Raw genomic sequence first — 18,955 nt, 5'->3', positions numbered from 1 at the left:
ATTGATTACTACAGAGGTGATACAGAGCCCAAGACGAGTGGTAAAAGGCAAAAAGCAGGATAAACATGAAAGTGCACTTCTTCATACTGGGTTGGTTGAATTGCACACTTAGAGTGCTATTATTTTCACTCCTCTCTTAAGGGTCTGAAGGAAGCTCTCCTTCAAACATGGCTTAGGTCACCGGTTGCCATCCCAGCCTCCCCTGCTAAATGACACACAGTGGAAACAGGCAGCCTCCATCTCCTTCCCAAATATACTCCGCCCCAGTGACTATCAAAATCAAAAAAATAAGATTGGCTTCTCTACCTGCTGTCAGAGGTCAGGTAATGGAAGAAGTTATTCATTACCGACATTTAAGTCATACCCCTACTCATCTCTCTTTCATCAATCCTAACGATTATGGATAAAAACATTTTCTAAATCAGGTCTCCGTGCCTGACTTTCAGGCACCGTGTGCTCAAACTGGATACAATCACCAATGCTGAGGCCCTCTCTCTCAGTCACGTAGTTCCTTTATCTCCCCTGATCTATTTGTTTGTAATACAGGCTAGTTTATTATTGAGTAGTCAAAGACTGTACTCAAAAGGTCCTCTTCTCATTTCCCGCTTCCATAATATTAAATAGCAACACCTCTTCACCTCATTTTCTTACACGGTATACACAAATAATCACAGGGCTCCTTCATTTCCCTTTGAAAGAAGAACAAACAGCTTCTGAAACAGCAGACCGTAGGGCCAAAGTCATGACTTCCTACACCTCAGTATTCCAAAAGGCAGGCAATACTCTGAAATGGTAATTAAACAACATAGATGGTCTAACGCCTCATCGGCATCTATTCCTGTTAACTGCCACTGACCTATACCAAACACAGACACGCAGAGCAGCGTCACGACGGTGTTAACACTAGACACAAGGAGGTCCGCGGAGAAAGAACTTCTTCACAGATGAGCGCTAACGTCAATGAGATTTGATTACCATAAAATCTGGTTCCCCACTGCACCAGGGTTTTGAAAGAAATCCAGAAGACAACGCCAAGATAAATTGGCTGCACAAGGAAGCAATGCCCTGACATCTGGATATGACATGACAACCTGGTTCCTTGAAAGAAGAGGTGATCTCCAAAAACATCAGGAATCCCAGGGAGAGAGGTTACCTGCAGTCCCAACCCCTTCAACAAAACCCGACTCCTGCTCTCAGCCAGCAGCGCCCCTTGGTCGCACCCCCGCTGCAGCCTCTGCCGGGCACCCTGCCTCTGCAGCGCGAAACGCAAAGGGCACATCCTCGCCAAGGACCAAGAACAGCCCTCCCTACCTTCCTGTCAAGAGCACTCGTTCTTTCTGACACGGCAGAAAGCCAGCAAGCTCGCTTTTGAAGCCTGCTTAACAAAATTAAGGCTCTGTACATCAGCAACACTGCTACCGAATAAGAGTCGCAAAGCAATTTCATTGCACAAGAACACTCCTCCCCTTCACGTTAAGTGCTGTGTGTGCACTCAGGAATTATGTAAATCTCGCTGAAATTAATGAGAATCTCATTCAAGAAGAGTAATTTCCACGCAGGCTAATATATGAATGTATGTCACTATAACACACTCCAGCTTATAGCCACTTCACCGACTCATAAATAATTTCCTGCCTTCACAGGGAAAGCGCATCCCCCAGCCCGGACTCCCCCAGTGCAGGAACCATCCAGGCCGAGGAACCAGACCAAACCCACTGGATTGCTTCGCTTGGCAGAGGCTGAAGTCAATTCCGTCTCTCAAAAGCCCTCTTAACCAATTTTCACCTTTGCTCTGAAAAAAAGGCGCTAAAGCGAGAGACAGCTGTGTTACTCATCACACAGTCAATCTAGGTCAGACCTCCACATCTTATTTTCAGTCTCCTGAAATAATAATAAATATCCCTCAGACTCATACGTAGTGAGGCTACGGCCACCTTTCTTCCCAAGTTTTAACAGCGGATACCCACCGTCTATTTTAGAGAGGCCGAGACAAGGCACAGAACGCGTTCTGCTCTCACCTACTGCACGTTGCAACAACGCAAATCGATTTCTCTCTAGGGCAGCGGCCGCTTCCGAACCTCAACCTCCCATACAGCAGAAGAGCTTCCTGGCAACTCTGCTTCGAACGTATTCACTGTGGATTTGCCAACCCCTCAAGCAGCTCGTAGCTAATTTGTGCCAGGGAGCCATCTTACCCAGGACAATCACACTTTTTTTTTTTTTTTTTATAAATAAGATTGGAGGGCTTCACCATTGCAAAACTCAATGACAGCAACTCAGAAGCAAATGCTTTCCTGATCCCAAAGCTACAAAGACACTAGTCCTTATCCGTACCTGGAACATTTTTGAATTTATATAGATATACCAGAAACAGAGAAAGCAACATCCCAGCAGCTAAAGATGTTCTGTGCGCTGGTACCATTTGGTACTGGACCTGCTGCTCCCTTACCACACCACAAACCCAGGCGAGCCAGTTGTCCCTACCTCTGAGCACTCCCCAAAACATACTTGGTGACAGACACAGACAGTATTTAGAAGTTTTGGAAGCTGTCTCATATAAAAGAGCAAAGCAGACTCAGGTGATCGTCTTGGGCACCACCAAAGACCCGAGGGTCTGGATCACTGGTGAGAGAGGGCGAGAGCGGAGGGAACAACTTACAAAGACCAGGACCTGTCACACCTCTAACAAACCATCCCGAAACAGGGGCTGACGTCCCCACGTGCTGGCAAGCCGCAGCACAGCGGCAGGGGAAACCTGCAAAAGCACCAGTGTGGCCCCCGAAAGCAGCCATAAACCCCGGCACCTGCGCGGACACGCTGCACTGCTGGTGCTGAAAACCCCAGTTAATTTTAACCTAGCAAACACCAAGGCCCACGGGGCTAAACGGCACTTGTCAAAAGGAATTCTGCAGTCAGTTAAATTAACAGGAACCGGGGCCCCGAACTGTCCTTACAATTACTAAACAGGGATTTGAAGGACCTAACAAATTAACATGAGAGCAACAGTATATTTACCTTTCGGATTTCCAATACCATATTTTTTATTCTAGAATAATCCAAGGGTTTTTCCAAAACTGATAGCTACCAGCAAAGTAGCTGAATTGTAATTTTAGGTAAATATTAACATCAATAATCAGTGTTAATACTGCACCTTATATTAAGCAAATATGGTTGCTAATATGACCTTTAAATATAAATTCAAAGTGTAATACTGTATCACGTTTCATGGTCTGTGGGTATCTCGGGGGATTGTACACTAGCCTTATATATTAAGGAATCCTCGTTTATGCAGAATTTATATTCACCTAGACAGACACACAGCAAAACTATCAAAGGCTAAATTTCACTCTTAATCACAAAGGGTTTCTTCTTCTTCCTTATGCAAGTGATGTTGCTCAGTAAGAGATAGGACAGGTGAAATTAAACAAAGAAAAAAGGCAAACATACAGGAGAAAAACAAGCAAATAAACAAACTAGAGAAGTCCTTTGGAGAAAAAGAAGCTGAGAAATATTCTAGCTGATAACCTAAAAAACTTGTCTTCAAAACTGCACTGAAAAGCCTGAGGGTTTATGATTTTTATTTTATTTTTTGATGTTGGACAACAGATCAAATATCTGCATTTATTAGCAATAACAGCGATTGAAGAGGGTTTAAACTATCTATTTCTATTAAGCCAATTACGTTAAATAGGGTAACCAAAGCAAACTGGAAAGCTGCTTCTGTAAGCCTCAGCTCTCTCTCCAGTTTCTCCATTTCCCCTCTCCCTAACGCCGCTCCCCGCGTAGCCCCATCTCAAAGGCTGCCCCTCTCCTTCCCCAAACACGTTCTTGCACTACACCAGGATCTATCCAGCCCTCACTTCTCCCTCCCTTAGGTTACAGCACTTAGTCTCCCACTGCCCCTCTCCTCCAATTCTACTTGTGAGCAGGAGGCAACTCCCCCCAGGACAGCACCTGCTAAAAGGGAGGGAGGATGGGCCCTGCAAAGACAGGATTTCACAAAGATGGAACATATAAATGACTACTTTCAAAATTTCTTTGATCTGCAGTAAATTACAGGGCCTACTGCAGGCTTCAGTCCTGCCAGCCGAGCAAACAAACTCCGGGGTATCCCACGGGATACTACCGTAAGGAATTCTGGGGGAAGCACCCTAAACTCATCTACCACCCTGGCAAACAAAAGCAGGGGCAAGAGCCAGGTGCTGGGACCACAAATCCACGGGAAAGGCTTACTCCTCAGTCTCGGCTGATGCTGGTCGTGCTCCCGGCGAGCCTGGAGGGAGCTCTGCACAAGCTCTGCGCAAGCTTCATGGGCCCACGCTCCTCACCTTGCTATGAGACCACTTGTTCTGCTTTTCTACTCCTGCAGAGCAATGAGGGAAATCATGTTACTGTTATACTTGTCAGGATAGATCCAAATGTTAGGATTTCCCAGCTCCTAAGATGAACAGCGTTTGTTTGTTTCTGTGAGAAGACAAGAGATGAGAGATTCCAAGTTGTCCCCTGTTCGCAGTGGCACATTAGGGGTGCTGCTTACCTAGAGCACCTCAAAAGTGTGATTATTACTTGGATATTTATTTATTTTTAACTCACGTGCACTCTGCAAGTGTGAAAAGGCGAGTGTCACATATAGTTTCCATCCACTAGGCATCCACATTTTAAATTTTGCTGAATTTGTAATAGAAAAAAAAATAGTATATATACAAAATTTTAATGTTTTCTAGTAAAACATTCCTCAAAAAAAAGTCAACATTACTACAAGAACACAGAGATTGAGGCAGTAAGAACAAGAAATACCAAAAACATTCAGGCTGCTACCTGAATAATCCATCCTTAGAATACGTGTCGGGGAAAAGATAGATATGTAGCTGTTTGAACAGCCTAAATACTTTGCAGCACTTGATTTATATACTCACAAGTTGTTAAAGCCTTTTAAATTAACCAAAGGTTTACAAATTTCAGATGGAAACAAATGCCTCCTACTCAGCTGTGGGAGACTGCCGGCGTTTGTCTTGTTTGAACAGCTCATGTAGCACGTTATTTAAAAACTATCTACCCTGCGTGCATCCACACACACATATAGTATCTGGGAGAGGAAAAAGGAGTATTTACCAGCTGACAATAAGAAAAGCACCGCACACTGTCAGCCGCAGGCTTGCCACTAACAACTAGATCCAGGGTTAAAATATGTTGTTCCATCAACTGATTACAGCACTATTTTTAGTCCTCTCCTATAACAATAGTCGGTAAAGAAAGAATGTGAAGTCACAAGTATTAGACAGGATTAGGTGGTTTAACTACTATTTTTGTAGTAAAGGATTCATCATTAGAATTGCTACTACCATTAGCATTCGAAGCAAAAAGCTATTGAAAGTGCAGATTGGCTAATGCTTTACATGGCATTTAGCCAAGATGATTAATGATTCAGGGTCCAGAAATAAATGCAAGAAAGGCAGCCTTTCAGAGTGGCTCGGCTTAGTTAGCTAATTATGTTTTTCCTCAGATTTTATTCACCGAGGGAAGTGCTTCATTACCGTGGAATTTAGGTTATCCTGCGATGTCTTGGGCACATATTGATGGGGTGCAAACTTCAAAAATATTGGATTACAGAAGAAGCAACCTTGGTTTTGCCCTGTCAGAGCTGGCAATACCTTGGGAAAACCCTCTTCTGCTTCCCAGATGTGTGTCTGGATCGACATTTTTGCGCAAGCACTCAGGGCTACACTGAAATCTGGCCCATTTGACCCCCCCCTTGTTTCACTCCCACTCCTACTTGGACCTTCTGAGGTCTAAATTCAGAGGGAAAAAGGCATGAAGAAGGGATGCAGCAATCTCTCGATGCAGTGCCAAGCTCGGTGCTTCTGTCAGGAACAGCTGCCGGTGGCCCCGTGCCACACCAACTGGTGGCAGCAGGGCGAAGGGCTAATTTGAAGGTTTAATAACAGTCAAGTTTCACCCCAGCGCAAAATCAAGGCCTGAAGCGCAGCTTCAGTACAGGGTAAGTAACACAGCCAGATGCTCCCAATAAAAACAACTGCCCTAGAACAAAAGTTACCCTTAACAAAGGAAGAGGAGTAACACGATATCTGCGAGCAGATCACTTGACGGGAGGGAGTGCAGCATCACATGATATCCGCACACAAAGGCAAGTTTGTTCATCGCAGACCCGCAAGATCATCATTCAGAGAAGACAGCTTTCAAATCATCTCAGCATACACCTAAAAGCAAGTTTTCGGACACAGGCAACACTAGATTTGATGCTCTGGAACAGCTCTTTATTAAGGAGATTTCCCATCAGCAGTCGAAATTAACTGTGCCAGTTTGCAAGGAAGAAGCTACCGTGGATGGATTGTATGGCTTGTATCTTATGTAAAGTTGCAGCCATTTACAAAAACGCTACGAGTATCACAACCTGTTCTGCAGAAGCACTGATAGGTGACACCAACTCAGCAAACCACAAAAGAACTGATAAGGGAAGAAGCAAAGTTGGAGAGAGGGAAGAAAACAAGCAGAAGCTATGCTCTAATAAAGCTCTATTCAAAACACACTCAAGTGCAATATATTAACTGAAATACTTGAAGTCTTGAAGCATTGAAATTTGCAAATTCAACAGCGTGAAAATCTCTTTGCTCTTCCTGAGCAAGCAGCACAGCAAGGAAGCAGCCTCCAAAGACGATACACCATGGAGAAATCCCAAAGCCAGCACACGTCAGGTTGCTTGTGCAATCCCAACTACAGCCAGATATCCTCCAACTGTCTGTCAGGGAGAGCAAAACCTATGGATTCAGAGAAAGCACACATTTCAACTAACTTTCTGAAGATTTCAGGGTGGTTTTTCTCCCCTGTACAATTTTCCAATACCCAACCTTAAATATCCAACTCAGCCAATCTACTCATGCTCCTTCTATCTCAGGAGGAGTTCTCAAAGGGCAACGTAAAGCAGTAAACTAAATTAAATGTTCTAATTCCCCTCCCCCGAGATAACCCTTTACTATAGAGAAATCTCTGCAAAACAAATCAGCCAAACCAGACATTTCATTTCAGCAAGGTATTATGTTCTAAATTATCCGGGTATCAAGTTAGCACAGCCATTTCAGTGTAAACGCAAGAAGAGCCTTAACTAGTTTACCATGATACAAGGCAGTACCCACAAAAATTCAACCGACTTAATGAAACATACATCAGAAAATGATCTTCAAGAACAGAGCCACGTGCACTATCACATGGTGTATGTGAGTAAGAACTCGCTCCGTGCCTTCAGCTCTAGCACAGACAACAAGCCAGCTTATTTGGACCACAGCGGCCCTCATACATTATGTGCTTTCCATGGGCAGCTCAGGAAATCTCTGTCCTGAAGAGTTAATTGTCACTTAAATGGGATTTTACCTTGGAAGAATGAACACTAGGGCTTCTGCTTCCTTTGCTTCCAGGATCATTTTAGAGGACCTTGCCACAAGTTTAAGGCAAACTCTGGTCACGGTGCCTTCCAACAGGCACCAAACATTGTCAAACATCAAACCCAGACACTTTCACAGCAGCAAGCAGCATAGTTTGAGTAGCTGTGCTCCAGAAGGGCAGCTGCCAGGAGAATTACCTTCTGTCTCCACTTGAATTCAAGTTCCCAGTTAAGAAGTTGCACAGTCACGTTGCCAAAAGGCAAAACAGAGCATAAAATCCAGTCCCAGCCTTGTTGCTCTCTCTATTCTTCACCAACTATATGTGAAAAATTCCCCACATTCAACAAGACAATCCCTGCAGAGTTCTATTGTCTCAAATTATTAATTAAACATGCTCTCAAAGAAAGCAAATGCCTAAAATCATTTGCTTCTACTAAGCAACTCCCATATTACCCTAACTGCAATTCAGACAGTCTAAGTATAACCATTCACTGTAATTCAGAAGGGACCACCACCAAAGAAACTCTCTCTTCACTCCAGTTCAAGAACATACATGCATGCACAAGCCACAGGAGACCCCATCCCAGGAAACCCAGCCAATTTTCCTAAAAACCTGCTCGGTGTTGATAACTCGTCCCAGCTGAATATCTTGACCGTCTTTTCATTCCCCTCAGGAGTCATAGATGGCGGTTTGGCTTTGTAATGAGATATGCAACATTTCATAGCCGAGACAGATCCAACCTAGGCCATTACTCATCAGGAGTCATCTTCTACCTCTTCACTCACCTACGTTCTGATCTCTACCAAATTTTTTCCCAGGATAAACAGGACACCAACACCCGAGTGCAGCTAGTGTACTGTCTGCCCAAACAGCCTGAAGAGTAATTGGGCGTCGTAAATGAATGACAGCCTAAACCTCTTCAGTTTCAACCTCAGAATTAGTGGTGGACATTGAACCTCAACCTCATCTTGCTGCTTTTTGTGGCTCAAAAGAGAAGACTCTGCTTTGCAGTCACGACTTGGCTGATGGAAGCGTCTTCCATGTAAAGTTTGGTGATTAAGTATGTGTAGCTGCAGACAGCTGGAAGTTTGCTTAGGAGTTCAGATTCCCAGCTAGAAAGAAAAGTCTAACTTCACTCTTACTTCAGCATCTGCAAGAACAAAGAGGAATTCATAATATATGCTATTTGTGTGGATGGCGTATCTTTGATACCTAAATATGCAAAATGACAGCAGCATCTTTAATTGCTTAATTTTCTATAAAAACCTGCCCCCCGCCACGTTCTGGAGAAGGGAAAAATGCAAAGGGAGAAGAAAGTTTCTAGGTAAAATACAAAAAGCAGCAGAATCTTCCTGCTGTTCCTAACAAGAGGACACTATGTACTTCCTTGGGAGCAGAGAAACTTTTGCTTAAGCCACCCTTAGTAAAGCCATTCAAAGCTAAATTCTCAGAGCTGCTAGTCAAAGTACGAACAAATGACAAGGAGGAAGAGTCAGCACAATGAAAAATGAAAAGCAACGATCCTGTAAATAAGTTCTGACTCACAACACTCACAGCTATTTAATAACACATGATGAAATGCTATCATTTGGCAAAAATCACTGGAGTATTATCACCAACAGACGGAGATAGATGTCTGTCTACATACGTAACAAAGAAGAAACTGGGATTCAACAATTACAAAATTCCCTCTACCTTTAATCACGACCTCCCAAGCTCTAGGCAGGCATTAACCTATATTACCCTATAATTATTTTTTCTGACTTTCCATTATCTTTTAGCTGCTGAGTTTTCTAACCAGTCTTCAAGGCAACAAGGCAAGGGGCCTTGCTGCATTATCTTGGAAAGTCTAAAATCAAACATACAGTAGTACAAGTGATCTATACAAAATTGAGACTTAGCAGACCTCCATAATGATTCCTCACTTCTCTGCATGTCCCAGCACTTCCTTCCACTTCTATTCTTGCAGGACAAATTCAGTTCTACCCCGGTTAAGCCCGAACTGAATTAAATCATTTTGTATGCGTAAGATTAGTTCTTGCTCCAAGGAATTTATAACTTAAGAAGCAGATGCAGAGGTGGCCACAAAGCCAAAAGAAATGGCAGTATTAGGATTACGTATATCCTGCTTCCCATGAGTAAAACCCCGAGGCAAACAGAGAACCATGGAAAAAGAGGCACTCAAGAAAGGCTGAAGCAATAAACACATAGATAAAACTGTTCAGCAATCACCAGAGTATACGGTATCAAAGAAGACACACGAGAAAAGGGTTACTGCCCCATCTCAGATTTGACTTTGAAGAAATTAAATGCAAAGATTTGTTTAAAGATGCATGCTGAACATAAAACATCAGAACTATGCGACAAATACATTACAGCCGATGTGAAAACCAGCAGGAAGGAGACCAGATAAGTTCCCAATGTTAATTATATTATAGCGAGTATTTCTTGAGCTTCAGATCACAGGACACATGGGAGAAAAAACAGAGAAAGCATCACACAGAACCTTGTGAGCTTAATCCTGCAGGTATATTTTGTCCATTCTCAGAAGTGTTCTGCCTCCATAGAATACATGCATTATTTTTTAAAAGTTCATTTAAACAAGTGTAAGCTAATGAGCTTTTCTTTCATTAAGTGGTACATTTATTAGCATCATTTTGTTCAAGAAGTTACTGAAGAAAATCAAGCTGAGCAAGAGCACCACATCTACCAACATCCGGTCAAGTCTCTGTAAGAGGTCGGATTCTTTCTTCGACTGAAAGTTTAAACCTTCTGGTTATTAAAGAATGCAGTAAAAGAAGTTCAATACCGGTGCAATTTTTAATGACTGCAGGATTTGAGTGCTCCGTCCCTGCCCCCTCCCCATCTCCAGTGAGTTTTGTTGTCTTTGCTTTTAGGGATGTTCAGAGAAAGGAAGATGAAAGTATGAGTGGGAAGCAAAAGAAAAAAAAAATAAATCAAGAATTTTATGACGTTCATTTTAATTCATGAAGTCATTCTTCCACAAAATGTCCAAACAAGAGCAGTTCCAGCCTAAACACCTTCACACCAGACCGCATGACGGCTTTTATTTGAAAAACCTGAAAGTTTCAGCATTTCAGGAAGAAGATTTGCTTATTGTTTCTTACACAACTTAAAGTACATTAAGATCCCTTCCATCAATGTCTCTTGAAATAAGTTTTGCATTTTGTGACTGAAAACTTGGATAGTTAACAGAAAAATTGCATCCCATTTCAATGCAGTTACTTCCTTTAAAGTGATAACTAAATAGTATGTTTCCACATAAGGGAATAACAGTATTCCTCTAGCTGCTTAGTTCATATTGCCGTATTTTATGCGATTTTTCTTCCAGAATAAATGAACAGGGCACTTGGGTTTACTTCTTTGTTGATGTACACACTGACTTCAGTGAGGTTGCAAAATTCACTGCAATGTTTGCTTTTAAATGGTCCGGATGGCAACACATCCCCTGGGGAGGCACAGCAGAGGAACAAGCCCTTGTTCGCTTTTATTTGAAAAACTAGAGGCAGGAGTTACTCATAAAGGTTGGAAAAGCTTTCTGTCTGCTGCTCTGACAATATTTGCGGAAACCATTTGTTTTTAAAATGCGCTTACGCTTAAGTCCTGCTCCCTTAGCAGAGGAAGCACATCTTCTTTGACGAGTTACTTACAGGTCACAGACAGAAAGGTAGCGTGAGTCATGCGCTCATTTAACTCGCAGCACATCTGACAATGCAACTACTGAAAAGACTTCTAGTAAACACTATTCCCAAGACACATTTTGGCCCATTACCCTTTTAGAACCGTTGAGTCGCTGTAAGAAGTTAGCCGTGTTTCTAAAGCCACTGTTTCATGACATTCTTAAAGCTGTTCTCTTCTCAGTTCAGCTAAGCACATTAATAGCACCTTCCCCTCCCAATTATAACCAGAAAAGCTCAAACTCAAAACCCCAAACCAAACAAGCAAAGAAACGCAGGAAAACACATTGCCAGCAACTTCCTGAACTGTGTTTTTGAATATTGGGAATGGTAAAAGCTCAACCTACATGCATTGGCAGTTTTGTAATACCATTACATAAGAATTATTTAACTACAGCAACAGATTTGAAAAGCAGCAGCAGTGACTGCTCCGCTGGTTCACACATCCAAAAAAAAAAAAAAAAAATCAATGAAGAGAATGATAAATTTTGCAAACATGCATTTGACTGTCACAGAGAGTGGATCGGGGATTTCAACACCCTCAAGAGCAGAAATGTTTCAGCTTATGGCTACCAAGGCACTGCGATCCTGAAAAGAGAAAACAAAAGGTACAACTGTCGCCATTCCAACCACACAATAACCAGGGTAAGCTTTAAAAAACGTCATTAAAAGCATCTATCATAAGCCCGATGCGTTCACGTGTTTTGAGTTTGGAAACATTGAACTTTTTTTTTTTTACCTGATGTTCTGCATGAATGTTATCCCCAGTAGGCCAGCGATGTTTGCTGTTATTATAGCCGCCTCCACCACTTCCTCCTCCCCCAAGCTGCTCACCATGCTGCCTCTGGAAGAAGTAATCCACCATAGCGTCGTCCTGAGAGCGGCCTGCAACTCCTATGGATCCGGGAACAGGACTGGAGTGTGTCCCTGCTGCAAGTGCCTGATTTGCAGCCGGCTGTTGCTGAGCCTGGGACCCTGTTCCAGATGTCAATACAACAGGCATGTTGGGATTAGCTGTATCTTGAGTGTGCTGTTTCAGGTGGGGGCTGAACGAGTCCTGCCAGAGTACTGCTTTTCTCTTCAAAACACACGCAACGCTCATTCCACCAACACCTACGGGGGGGTGAGGGGGGGGGGGGGGGGGGGGGAGAGACGGCGAGAAAGAGAGAAGGGAAAGAAAACATGAAATCCTTACAGCTTCAGCTTTACCTATGAAATAACACACCCATCTTGCGACTGGCAGGGAGACATCACGATGCCAAATCTGACTTCTTTTAGCACAGTTATTTGCTCCATTCACCTAGTGACTAAAATATGGTATGAAAATGAACGCTAGCCAAAAATCCCACATTTTCTGCTGCAAAGTGTTATCAGTATACGCAAGCTTCACGTAAGGTGCCCATTACACCAAAATCAGAATGCCAATTTATGCAATGGACAAAACGCCAACTGGAGTGCTGCCACAGAAGACTGCTAGAAAAAAGCCCCCGAAAAACCCGGTGGAACGCAAATTACACCATCAGTGCCTGCCGTGCTTGTTTACACCCGACAAATTACGAGGTAGATCTTCAATCAATACACGAGTCCCACCGTATCACGATGTGTTCAGTCAGTCATACAAAACATCAAGGCAACAGTGGGTTGGCTTTTTTTTTTTTTTCCCCCAAATGCAAACTTAAAATGCTGAATTTCTGCTTATACAGTTAATTAATTCCCAAACACAATGTGCACTCTGCCTGCAAACTCAGAAGCTGGCTTCAGTCATGAGTTGGTAAAACACACCGGCGTGTTTTATATGAGGTTCCCTGGAGAAAATGCAGCTAACCTCTCAGCGCCCGGGATCTCGGGAGAACCTTCCAGAGCCGGAGCAGCCTGCAGCACTGGTCCTGCTCTCACCAGCACAAGGGGAAAGCTGGACGAGTCACAGAAACCATCCAACACTGAAAATACCCCAAACACTTTGCATACACCCAAAATCATCTGCGTGCAGGAGGAAAAGAAGCAGACTAGGCTGAGAGCAACTCACTAATTTACTATCCCCCCCAAATATTTTGACAGCATCCCAGCAACACAAAACCGCACAAGTTTGTTATTTTGTTGAAGATAGTATTATCAGGTGATCCCGAGAGCAATAAAAACATTAATGTGTGAACAGAAAAGTGTTTTCCCTCATTACGTAACGCTAACCCAACACAGAGCAAAATCAAATTTGTTTCTAAAGGCACACTCTAGTCAGAATTATGATTATTATTTTTTAAAAAGATTGCTAGTTTATGACTTTGGTTACCTAAACGCAACCCCACAAATACCACAAAGAGTGGTAAGGATGAAACCAGAGGTGGAGCTGAGCCGGTACGGCCGCCCAGCACAGCTGCATAGCAGCACGAGAGCGCTTTTACTCTCGCACCTTGGTGGCTGTAAACCTTGGCCCTGATCCTGCCGGCAGCTCCAAGGGCCTGAAAGGCGGCTCTGTTTCCTCTCCGCTCATCATAGTAGTTTTGAACAACAGTCAACTACTACAGCAACTTCCAAGAACAATTTTTTAACAGCAGAGAGAGAAAGTTGTCACAAAAAAAAAAAAAAAAAAAAAAAAATCCAAGTCCTATCTCTGATCAAACTTACTCAGGTTTGTCCCACTAATTGAGAACAGTGTTAACATTTAGAAGAAAATGACTATAAGAATTGCGGAGATAAGATTTTTTTAATTGCACCGTCAACACACATTTGTTGACACACACACACACCCCCCGAGCCACCACGGCCACGTAAACAAGCAACCCTGCAAGGCTTTTTATACATTCAAAGACCTTCACAACTTAAATACCAGTAAGGTTTAACAGAACTCCTCTGTCTTTCAAAAAGTCTGGAAATCACTACCTTCCCCAAATACTTCATAAAACACTGTGACAACGCCTGGTATTGCTAAACCTTCACTGATTTTTAAGAACACAATACTACCATTTAATGGCATTTTCCTCGCTTTCCTTTAATAAACACTCTCAAAACCCTCCAGTAACATGAAATGAAGCAATAAAGCTCCTCTATGCAAAAAAAAAAAAAAAAAAAAAATTACTGGTAAGAAATTCACATATCGCCAAGTTCGGGTGTATATTCATTGCACACAATGAAATCAGTCCCTGTGAAAAGGGGGTTACAAGTTAGCTCAGGGCACACTTTAAAAAAAAAAAATATAGGAAGATACTATGAATCCACACGGAGTTTCAGGTATCTATATAGTGGGACAAGCCCCGGTTACCAGTGGAAATACCACAAGGTACAAAGTTGAGAGTGGAAATCTGCATAGCCACAACGTTACTTTCCTCCCTCAAAAGGCAGCAGGGCTGCGAGGTCCCTCCGTTCTGGTTTAATTTGCACGCAAATCATTAATAATCACGTTACTATAAACACTTGGGGGGGTTCTGAGAATAGAAAATCTCTGTCAAGGTACTATGAAGATCTGCACAAGTACCTCCTGCTCCCAGCCGCTTCCTCTTTCGTCTAACAGAGGAGGCAGCTCCAAACACGAGAGGAAAAAACTTGGCAAAGGCGACATTTTGAAAGGGAGCAAAGGGGAAAGGAGCATTCTGGGTAGTTCAAGTTTAGTTCTAAGCCGTGTTTTTATAGAAATGCCGTGTTAAATGTAGCGGACAGCTGAATCCTGTCATTCAAAGCATACGGAGCATCAGAAATATGTGAAGTCACCTACACAACGCGCATTCATTAGCTAACCGGCAGCTGCAAGGCTCATCGCTGCTAATGGCTCCAAGGACCCTTCTCAGTCCCAAACTCCACGTAAAAATATATAATAAACTTTTCCCAGATAAACCATTCGCTGGGAAAAGTTACGTATTTACACACAAAGGCTCCTACACTGCTACCATGCGCTCCAAGCGGACAATCTTCCTTCTCCCTTGATAAAAACACAGCATGTAAATAAACCGCTCTGTGTTATCATTACAAGCAAAATACTTTAGATTATGGGATGTTCCACAAGCAACAAAAACTTCGGAGCCATCCCCAAGCAAGTTTTAAGCCCAAGTGGCGATGACGCTGAATCAGGCAGCTTTAATCCGCGGAGAGCACAGCTACGCGTTCAGAGCTCTACCGCTCTTGCTCAATATTCCTCTAAAAATAACAGACGATATTAAAAAAAATTAAGTCCGTGGAAGATGCACGTGTCAAAAAGTCCAATCGTGAACTAGAAGAGAGTTTGCGTTGGGTGGGTTTTTTGGTTTGGGTTTGTTGTGTGTTTGTTTTTTTTTTTTTTTTTCCTTTGGAAAGTTAGCCTGGAAATTCAAGCACAGCCATTGTTCGAGAGCTGTGTGGCCTACCCGAACTTTTTAACGTTTAAACCTTGTGTTTTCCTGAAAACCTGGGAAGACGCAGCAGGAAGCAGGTAAATTGATCACCGACCGGATTGCTGAACCCAGCATTAAACCACGGTAAGATAAATGCGACCTCATAGCCCACCTCCCTCCAGCTTAATAAAGGAAATTCCTTACTCATGATCTGCCTGATTAAAAAAAAAAAAATCTCTGCTCAGAACAAAGTTATTAAACATTGGAAAAAAAAAAATCGAGTATTTCTCAGGTTGGGGCAAGAGACAGACTCTTAAAATTACAAGTTTGCAATTAAAAAAGGCCAAACCCTGTTACTCAGAGGAAAAAAAAATTAAAAAAAAAAAAAGAGGGGTACCAAAAAAAACCCCACCCCACCCCCCCAAAAAAAAACCCAAAGCAACACAAACACAACCCCCCCAGGGTCACCCAGCACATCAAAAAGTATTGTCTGCATTTTCCTTCCCTCCCCCTGCCCGGGCCCCCTCCCTCCCCTCTGCCGGAGACACCGAGCCTCCCTCAGCCCCACCGAAGCCCCCCCCCAAAGCCGGGAGGGGGTCGGAACGGACGGACGGACGACGACCCAACCATCCCCCACCACACACACACTGCGGGCCAGCGCCGGGCCGGGCCCCCCGGGGCAACAAAGCGGGGCCTCGGCCCTCCCCGGCAGACCGGGCTGAGTCCCCCCCGGCGAAAAGGGGGAGCCCTGGAGGGGTCCCCAGCGGCGGGCCGGGCCCTCGGGGTGGGGGGGAAGCAAGCGGGGGGCGCTGCCGCCCGGCCGGGATGGGCCCCCGGGCCCCCCCCAACAATACCACCCCCCTCCCTGCCCGGGCGCGGCGGCGAGCGGCCGCGGAGCCGCTGACGGGAGGCGGGGGCCCGCCGCGCCCCCCCTTTCCCCGGTAACAATAGGGGCCAGGCCCCGGCCCCCGAGCGCCGACAAGGAGCCGGGCGGGAGAACCGGGCGCAGCGCCCCCGCCGCCGCTCGCCTTCGGGTCGGCCTAGCGCCGCTCCGCCTGCCCCCCCTACCAATATGGCCCCACCGGCGGCTCCGCTGAGGTGCGCGGCGCGGCGGGGGCCCGGTCCGGTGCCGATACTCACGGGCGGAGCGGTAGGATGAAGACGGATCTCGGCCCCCCCCCCGGCCGCTCGCCGCCTGCCTCTCCCCCTGCCTTTCACTCCGACAACATGGCGGCCCGGCGGGGACGGGCGCCGCGCTGCACGCCGGGAAGGCGAGGCCGCTCCAAGCGGCGCCGGGCCGGCGCTCCCCTGGCCGGGCCGGGCCGGGCCCTGCCCGCCCCAAACCCGCACCGCCCCGGCCCCGCTGAGTGCCTTGGGAGGGGGACAGGCCGTGCCCGGCGCGGCCCTTCGCGGGTGTCGCCGCTCCCCGGGCCGGCTTGCGGCCAGGCCAGGCCCAGGTTGAGGCCAGGCCCGGGCCGGGGGCCTCAGGCTTAATCGCGGCCCCTTCCCCGGCTGCGGGGCACTAGGCCGTACTCGGCCCCAGGCTGCCGCCACCAACGCTCCCTCTGCTACCGGGGCTGTGGTTGAGCCCCTCCACGGCCACTCCGCCCGGCCTTGGGTACCCCCCTTGGGCCACCAGCCCCCCTGCCCGAGCCATCAGCCATCCACCCCGCGGCCTGCTCCCACAAAGGCGATGAAGAACCGCACCAGAGGCACCAAGCGTGGCCAGGGAGAGCGGCTCTTGCTCACCCTGCGCCCTCACAGGCCCAGCACCAGCAGCCAAAGCACAATTTTGGGGGGGGGTGGTTGCCTTCATGTCCCCCCTCCCTTCCCCACAAAGCCAGGGCTGGGGGGGGAACTACACACCCCAGCCTGCGCCGCTCCGGCGCCAGCCAGGCTCGCAGTCTGGACATTAAAACAAAGCGCTGTACTCTGGGAGCGGTAGTTTCTGCAATAACTCCTCCATGTTAAAGGGACAGCTCGTTCGGGAGCGGCCACTATTGGTTTTGTGGCACCCTCCTGCATCGGGGTGTTGGGCTCATATGTTTTAGGGGGGATTTAGCGCCTGCACCAGACGCTTAGATGTAATATTTTCTCTCCCTCTTGACCAGGCAGGAGAAGCACGCACGAAAAAACGGGAGGAAACTGCCGTGGCAAGGCAGCGGCTCAGGGCATGCCCTCACACGCACGCAGAGAGCAAACAAACAGCGGCTGCAGCGTTCCAAAGGATTTTGGCAGGCAACGGGGTCCCGCAGACTGCACGGGGCTCCGCAAGAGATTTCCCTGAAGTCTGAGCTTTTGCGGGCGAAGCAAGCGGGTTGTGGTTTCAGGTACAAGAAGTTACTTCAAGCCGGGTTTATCACAGTCACTAAAGCACAAGCAGGGCCGGATCCAGCTGAGATCTGGCTGTGTGGCTTGCATCTGTTTTCTCCCCAAAAGGGCTGCCGAGGTGATGGGTGTCTCCGCTGCCATGCTGCCTTTTCCAGGCACCCGCGCCGCAACGGAGCGTGCAGCCCAGCGAGCCAGGACTTGCGGGACAGCGGGGACTCACCTCGGCCGCCCCCCAAAACCCTGGGGAAATGCAGCTCGTGGCTGCAGCCTGGGAGGTGCTGAGTACCCGAGGCCGAGCACGACAGGGTATCTTCAGGATAAAGAGTTAGCAAAGGCTTTCTCTGTTGATGCTGCTTTTTAAGCCAAGCCTTGAACAGCCACTCAAAGCTTTCTTTGGCCAGCGCCGGCGTGGCTTATTTGACCTGGCAAAACCCCGCCGTGATAAACTCAGCTCTGCTGGGTTCAGCTGCCCGCGCCGCAGGAGAGTGTTGCCCAAACGCGTGCGTGGCACTTGGCATGGACCCCCCCTGCCCTGCTACCGCTCAGCCCTGCCAGGCCCTGAGCACCCCAGGAATGGCTGTGATGTGGATCCTGTGCAACGAGTAGCTCCTGTTAGCGAGGCCTGGCCACCCCCAGGCTCTTCACTGGAATAGGAACATCAGCAGGTTCTTCTGGCGAGCGTCCCTAACGAAGATGCAGCTTATTCTGCCGAGCTGCGCTGCCCTGTTACAAGGAAACTGCCTCGGTGACGCAGTTAGCCCATCAGAAGCACGTTTCTGAGGTGAGGCCAAATTAATTCTCCACCTTCCAGCTGGTAGAGCCCTTAACCTGGCTCTGCCATGCCATGGTGGACCATACAACATCCCCCAAACACCGCTGGTGTGAGCAAGGCCAACCTCTTGGTGTAGCAGAGACGTGAATAGTGAAACTGTGTCATCTTGGCACTAGAGCAAATAAATTTGTCCTGTCACCCTTCTCCTTCGGTTGAGTTCTGCAACATCTCCTGAACGTCCTGGGCTGGTACAAGGCATCAGCACTGACTCTTGGGTGACGAATATTTAGGCTGCGAAGCGTGAGAGGTCAGGAGCTCTTTCCCACACCGTGTCCTCACTGTGGAGCCTGGGGGTAGGAGGGCTGGCAGGTCCCTACCTGCTTCTGCTAGCCAAGTTTTGGGGTGCTGTGCTTGCAAACTGGCAACCTCAGTGCCCCACCTTGCTGGTGGGGCCGCCT

The 18,955-nt window shown here is 46.6% G+C and overlaps 1 protein-coding gene across 2 annotated transcripts in view; it reads right to left on the bottom strand.

Moving 5' to 3' along the window:
- The window catches only part of PUM1 (pumilio RNA binding family member 1), an 84,116-nt gene extending 67,491 nt beyond the window's left edge, over positions 1-16,625 (bottom strand). Inside the window, exons 1-2 of one of the 2 annotated variants that reach the window (XM_082494355.1) lie at positions 16,535-16,625; positions 11,836-12,209 (exon numbers count right to left, since the gene is read on the bottom strand). In XM_082494355.1, the coding sequence (XP_082350481.1) occupies positions 11,836-12,198 (363 nt within the window). In that variant the 5' untranslated portion in view covers positions 12,199-12,209; positions 16,535-16,625. The remainder of the gene's footprint in view (positions 1-11,835; positions 12,210-16,534) is intronic. The other variant, XM_082494356.1, reaches the window with a different exon arrangement.
- Positions 16,626-18,955: the final 2,330 nt, after the last annotated feature.

Source organism: Vanellus vanellus, assembly GCF_965231255.1.
Source record: "Vanellus vanellus genome assembly, chromosome: 22".
NCBI classification, from domain to species: Eukaryota; Metazoa; Chordata; class Aves; order Charadriiformes; family Charadriidae; genus Vanellus; species Vanellus vanellus.
The sequence above is the reverse complement of the archived record's forward strand: the minus strand, read 5'-3'. Positions and strand labels throughout refer to the sequence as shown.